This window comes from Morchella importuna (assembly GCF_003444635.1).
Source record: "Morchella importuna strain M04M26 chromosome Unknown Morimp01GS014, whole genome shotgun sequence".
Taxonomy (NCBI): domain Eukaryota; kingdom Fungi; phylum Ascomycota; class Pezizomycetes; order Pezizales; family Morchellaceae; genus Morchella; species Morchella importuna.
Genome location: NW_025763411.1, coordinates 100,619 through 107,615, shown reverse-complemented (window position 1 = coordinate 107,615; position 6,997 = coordinate 100,619). Strand labels below are relative to the sequence as shown.

Genomic DNA, 6,997 nt, shown 5'->3' with positions numbered 1-6,997 from the left:
GTCTTGATTCTTTTTCTCTGCGAGTCCGCAACAGCCGTGGAGAGAGTGAGAAGAGAGATTATTCAACAAACACATGGAACGTGCACTCCAACGTTTTTTTATCTCTACCCCCCGGATCACTAAAACCACGTTTTTTGTCCCTCACTACAAAAAAACAAAACCACCAATCCGGGTAAGGCGGGGGACGGGGGGAGGAGCTAGGGTTTTATTTACCTATCTGCCCCTCCCGGGCAGAGAGAGTTCAAAATAGAACGCTTTGGATTTGGAAGGGGACTGTTGATGCAGGTATCCGTTGCATAGAACCCTTTTCTCTCTAATCTGCTCTACTCTACCGACGACGTTTCGGCAGTCAGTACGGCTGGGATAGTGAGTAGTATTTGTAACTGTACTGGTTTAACGTTCGTTATCATGGGGGACTCGACTGGGATGGAGAACCATATTTGAAAGTCACTGTATCGCTTACTAACCGACCCCTCTTGAGTTAAGAGTAGTTAGCTACAGTATGTAGTTAGTTACTGAGGCAGTCCAAATTATGATTGACAGGTAAGTAACTCAGAGTACTCTACCTACCGGCCAAGCTATCTATCTAGCTAGCTAGAGCTATATACTAGCACCTACTCTAGAGTGAGGAGTAACTCTACTAGTAGATACTATTCATACTCCTCTCCAACCGCCTCCTCGGGTTCCGGTCGAATCGTTATCCTGGAACTCTATGTATCATGTACCATGTACCACCGCGACATTTGTCGTTGTCGTTCATGTCGTTGGGGTTATGATACAAGCAAGTGTCGTCCGTTGACAAGTTAGTTGGACTAGGAAGTTTAAGGTTAACCCTCCCTAGCAGCTTCCCTAGAACCAACCAAAAAGCTTCTTCGCCTTCTCCTCCCGCTATCACTCGCAACTCGTCTCATCGATAGGTGGAGCGAATACACCTAGAGTATCTACCTCTACGACACCACTGCACTGTGCACACAGATCACCACTCGGCTCTCGCCGGTTACTTTGGGTTTCCATACAGCCAGACCGTTCAGAGGACACAATTGGGGGGAAAAGCTCCGCACTTTTTTTTTGCTTTTTTGCTAGTTCATCATACTCTAGGTCTGTCCATTGGTGCACGTTACTCTTTTACTCCTCTTTCTTTCCCACTTTCCTTACGCAACGTTTTTTTTGTCACTCCTCACTCTCTTGCTTTCTTTTTTTTCTCCTCATACTCCGGCCTTGGACGAGTGTGAGGTTCGGTGTTCTTCTCTCCTGTTCGTTCGCCAGTTCAAAGTAAAGTCACGAGACGAGAAAGATCAACTTTACTTTTCTTGCTGCTCGGTTCCCTGGGTTGGGTTTATGCCTCCCTCCATGCATGACTACCAGTGTATGTATGCCCTGCCCTGCCCTGTCATGCCTTGCCAATATGCACAGCCAACCAGGTAACCGCACTACTCGTGATAAACTCCGAACAAAAAAAAAAAAAACTTACATGACGACAATATACCTGCCTGCCTATGTTTTCAGATTTCAGAGCTAGTGGAGATCCTCCCGTGTGTTCAGGTGTTGGCTGGTGGTGAGTGGTTCGTTCGTGAACGATGTTCGGCTTTAACATGGCCATGGCCATGGCCTTTTTTTCCCCGCTGGGAGCCGAGAATAGTGGGTTTTTCAGAAGGTCTGGCTCTGGCTCTGGCACTGGTGATGGGTGCTTCCGTGTTTGAATTGGTAGATACAGGGCTGAGGAGAAGGAGTTTGGAGGTTATCGTAAGCTAGTATGTAAGGTAGAGTAGGATAGATAGTAGACTATCCCTATTCCGTGCTTGGGTAGCTAGCTGGGTACTCTACGTAGCTCTGAAGGCCAATATCAAAAAACCAGTACTATCAAAAAACCAGCACTATCAAAAACTACAAAAATAAAAAAGATCCCCAAAAGACGAAACAGCCGCAACAGGGGGGAGCTTGGCTTGTTTTTCCCTACCCTACCCTACCCTACCCTACCGAGCTTCTATTTCCTTCCCTTGTATCTATCCATCCGTCCACTCACAGCCCACCGGAGCTTCCTTAATTCTAGCTTGCTAGCTTAGCTAGTGCTTATCCCCCATACATAACCCCAACCCAACTTTCCCAAATCCTAATCCTAAACCAAAACCAGAAAATCCCCCAAATCCCCAAACCCAAGCCCAAACCCAAGCCCAAACCCAAAACCCCAACACCGATATTCCCGAAATCCCCAATATCGGAATTAAAAAACAACAAATCTCTTTTTTTCCAACGTAAGCCAATCGAATCCAAAGCAGCAGCAGCACACCAACAATACCAACAGCCCACAGGCTTGGATCCCGGGAATGGATGGCGCCGTAGAATCAATCATTGGATTGGTAATGATGGTTGGATATTGATGTGCTGCGCTGCGTTGCGTTGCGTTGCGGGTAGCGCGGGTCTTGTTTCATCAAATCCATGAATGATTCAATTCACCACTCTACATTGATTGCCTTGCTTTGCTTTGCCTTGCCGGGCCGGCCGCGTGGTTTGTCTTCTCCAGGTCTTGGAAGTTATTGGAAAGAAGAAAAAAAAAAAAGGATTCCAACATGTTTCTGAATTTGCGGGTCTCGGGAACGTTTGGTTCAGTCAAGACAAAATACATAATACCGTCAGTTAAGTCCAAGGCAGGCCAGCCAGACAGACAGACAGAAAGTAAGGGCAAGGCAAGAGTATCCGGATTTGATAGACATGTTGGTAGGGGAAGTTAAGGCCCTTTCAGCACGTGTACCATGCTGTTCCATCTAACTACGGTATCGGCGGCGGCAGCGGGGGGAGGAAAAGTATGGAGTAGTTGGGGGCAGTTAATTGTATTGTCTAACCTGGAGATGATATCTCAGTTTGGCAGATACCCGACTGACTGACTGAATGTGACTGACCAGGGAAACAAAGAAATGTTTAATTGCCCTATCTGTATGTTGGTCACCCAGAGAGATGAATAGATATTAATTCCAAGATTGTGGGACTGAGACATCATATCCGGCGACCAACATACCGGCGACGGCCAAACAGTTGCCCCATCCTCATCCCCATCCCCATCCCCATCCCCATCCCCATCCCTGGACCCCATGCCTCATACCCGAATTAAGAAACAAAGGGTCTCGTCATCCTGACCTGCAGATCACAGAGCACAATGGCGTTTTTTTCTTTCTTGGGCGGGGTGGAATACTGCTCTCCTTCTAGAGAGAAAGGGTTCGTGATCGGCTCAAATGACCTGAAGTAGTGGTGTGTGTGAGAGAGACCCTTTTTCGTCTATTCTTTCCAGTAATTCATGTAATTAATCAATTGCACTCTATGCATAGAAGCTGAGCTGAGCTGTGATCTCTAGAATTAATTGCTCTGCTCTTAGGTAAATACATACATGTAGCTGTATGTCTGTATGTTGTAGCAGGTGTAGTAGGTAGAGTACGTATACCACCGGCGTCGGCACAGCTAGCTAGCCAGGTACTCACTTGTGCACATCATGATTCCAAATTGTGAACACACAGCGCCTCGTACCTGGCTAGCTAGCTGGCCGACATGATGCGGGGGAGGCTCCTTGAGTCGCAATGACTTTTTTTTTTTTTTTTTTTTTTTTTTTTGCGCGGGACGGAATCGACTTCCAGACGGTACGGTTCGGTACCGGTGATTACATGAACATCAGACGGAACTTTCTTCCATGCTGTCTGTCGTTGCAATACGATGGATGACTGACGTTACGAGGAGGATCTAGAAGCTCGCTAGGACTCGCACTCTAACTCTAGTTAGTGCTGTTCTCTACTGTCTAAGCTGAGGGTTACAGACTGATTGGCATGATTACTACTACTGTCTACTTTCACTACTGCTATTATAATAAAGCTGCTCGAAACGCGAGAGCCGCCAAATACTCTAATCAGCACAGCACTGGGAAAACTAAAAGCAGGTACGTGCCCTCCCTCCCACCTAACTAATCCTTCACCATAGTCACATCAGATCACATCACATCAGTAACCACCATGATCATCCCCCCCCCCCCCCCCCCCCCCATCTTCGTACTCCATTTGGAACCTCATCAATTTAATCTATTCTATTTTCCAGTCTCAGTTCTCGCTAGCTAGGTACATGTTACTCTGCTCTACTCATGCAGCCCTAGTTAGCTGCGACGTCCGGACGTCGCGACGACATGGAGGCTCAGCCCAGGTTATATTAAAACATTTGCATATATTTTAGATTAAAAAAGGGCCCAAAAAACATTTTTTTCCTTCCTTTGGGCAAAGAAATCCTTCCCTCGAGTTCCCTAAACATCAGATGATGGCCAGGATAAGAAATACATCCACATCCACATCCACATCCAGTTCCACATCCAGTTCCAGTTCCAGACTAGACTACCCAGAGCAGACTCCCTGTAGGGTACATACATAGACGAAACGCCCCCATCCCCATTCCCCATTGCAAAAAAAAAAAAAAGGCGTCATTCGCCTCCCTCCTCCTTCTCAAAAGAAAGAAAAAGCAAAAAAGATTTCCCACAATATGCAATTGCGTCCCAAAACTCGCTTAAAAAAATATTTTTTTTTTTTGTTGCCCCACCAAAGGGGTAGCTGATACATGGAAAGCTCTAGAGTAGCACTACCTGCTACATACACTCATACATGTAGTAGTAGTGGTCATTACGGTGGCACCAGACATGCTATGACTGACCGTACATACTAGCTGACTGACTGACTGGCTGGCTGAACTAACTGACTGGCTGACTGGCTGATACTTGTGCCCTGGTTGTGGTGGCTTAGAGTAGGACGTAGGATAAGGATAAGGATAATAATATTCTTATTACCGCCGTTAACACAGAATAATATAATAATAATATTGACAATTTCAATAAAGAAGACGCCCAGTGATGTGATGATGATGATTAGAAACACGACTACATACGGACGCGTAGAGGCGAAGAGCAGCAAGCAAGCAGCTCAGCCAGATTGCCAGATAACCGAGCAAAAAAACAAAAAACGGAAACCAAACCACAAACTACAAGAAAACAAAACAAAACTACAAAGTTACAATATCCTAAAACACAAAACCAAGAGCTAAAAAAAAAACTCCCACTTTTTCTCCCCTCGCAGCAGCATATGACGTCCCCATCCCAACCCAGCCCCTAGCCCCTAGCCCCTAGCCCCAGTCCGCCCAGCCTGCTAGCTGCCCTGGCGATCCCAGTCACGCAATCATTGACACCCAAACCCCAACCCATGACCATATCAATCATATCACGACGCACCACCCCCGCGCTCCATCTCCAGCTGCCTCCCCCTCATCTGCTCCGCCCACACCCTCGCCGACTCCCTCCCCTTCTCAGCGGCCTCGGCGCGCAGCCGTAGCACCTGCGCTTCCTCCTCCTCGCTGCTGAGCTGCGCATCCGCTGTACTGGTCGGTTCTTGTGCTGCTGGGGGCTCGTCAGGCTGCGCGGACGCTGGCCTGGGTGATGGTGCGGATTCTGGCACTGCTGCTGGTGTTGGTGGGGGGGACGCTGCTGATTTAGGCGTGGACGCGGGCGCGGGGGAGCGCCCGCCGCCCAGTCCCGTGACGGCCGTGATGCCGCGCGACACAAACGAGGGTATCAATGCCGACGCCAGCTTCACGGGCGACAGCGACGACATCGACATCGACGCTGGCGTTGGCTGCTGTATTGGTACCGGCGCCGTCGCAGCACTCTTCCCCGGTGCAGCGCTACCAGCGCGAGACCCCCCCGCTTTGCCCGCCACAACAGCCCTCCCGGCGCGCTTCGCGGCCTCCCGCTCCGCTGCAGCGTCCTCCATGCGCTTGCGCCGCTCCTCGCGCTCGGCGGCGCGCTTCTTCATGTGTGCGTCGCCGGGGAGCTCGAATGACGGCTTTGTGAGCGGCTTGGAGGACTTTACGGCGGCGGGGCGCACGGGGAGGATGCTGGTCGTGGTGGTGCTGGTAGTGGTGCTGGTGGTAGCGGCGGGGTTGGCGGCGAGGCGGTGGAGGCGCTCCGTGAGTGTTAGTGGCTGCGCAGGGGTGGGCGCGGGGCGGGTGGTGGGTGGGATTCTGGGCTTGGGCTTTGGTTTGGACTTGGGATTGAGTTTCGACTTGAGCTTTGGCTTGGGATTGGATTTGGCGTTGAGCTTGGGATTGGGGTTTGGTGCGTGGGTTGTTGGCTGTGGGTTTGTGGGTTAGCTATCATTACCCCTCTGCATCCTCGCCCATTGGGCAGAAAGACATACCTCGACGCTTGCTGACCCCTTCCGTGGCGAGACGAGTTTCTCGAAGAGGTCTTCCTGCAGCTGGAGGAAGCGCTCCTGCAGCTCCTTGCCGTGCACGTCGGGGTCGAACTTGAGGCGCTTGGACGGCGATGTCTCTGCCCCTGCTTGTGTCTCTGCCGCTGTGGATTTGTGCGGCGGTGTGGTCGTGGGTGCGGTGCTTGGTGGGGGTAATGACCGCAGCGCTGCTGGTTTTGTTACTACTGCTGCTGCTGGTTTTGTATGTTAGGTGTGTGTTAGATATGTGTGTAGATATCTCTTCTAGAGTAGAGTAGACGCAGTAGAGTAGAGAAACATACACCCATCGTGTCCAGCACGCCTCTTCTTCTTAGCCCCCCTGGCCCATGACCATGCCCGCTTCCGTAGAACGCGGCCACAGCCACGCCGCTACCCCCCCCTCTATCTGCACCACCGTCGTCTGTGTCGTCGCGGGCACGTTTCTTACTCTTTGTACTAGTACTGGGTGCTGGTGGCACTGCTACCGTCGTTGTCTTGTTCTTTGGCTGCACCACCGTCTTCGCTGCCGGCCGCGTCGAGCGTGTGCTGCGTGTTGCGGGCGCGGTGGGTTTTGCGCGGGGCGGCATTGTGGGGGGGATTGGTTAATGTGCGGTGCAGAGGTGAGGTCCAGTGAAGTTTGTTTCAGATGCGTGGTGATGCGAGAGAGCGTGTAAAGTGTTTACGGGAACCCCTGGCTCGCGTGGTGTTGGCCGTTGCTGGGGCGACGGTGGGTGGGAGGGTGGGTTAGGGGTGTG

At 50.7% G+C, this 6,997-nt stretch overlaps 1 protein-coding gene across 1 annotated transcript; it reads right to left on the bottom strand.

The window, feature by feature from the left end:
- Positions 1 to 5,234: 5,234 nt before the first annotated feature.
- On the bottom strand, positions 5,235 to 6,829 carry LAJ45_05207 (uncharacterized protein; the record flags this gene model as incomplete). Its single annotated transcript, XM_046114779.1, has 4 exons — positions 5,235 to 6,143; positions 6,210 to 6,454; positions 6,545 to 6,572; positions 6,629 to 6,829. The coding sequence occupies 4 exons, from the start codon at positions 6,827 to 6,829 to the stop codon at positions 5,235 to 5,237; spliced, it is 1,383 nt and encodes a 460-aa protein (XP_045971816.1).
- Between the last annotated feature and the right edge of the window lie 168 nt (positions 6,830 to 6,997).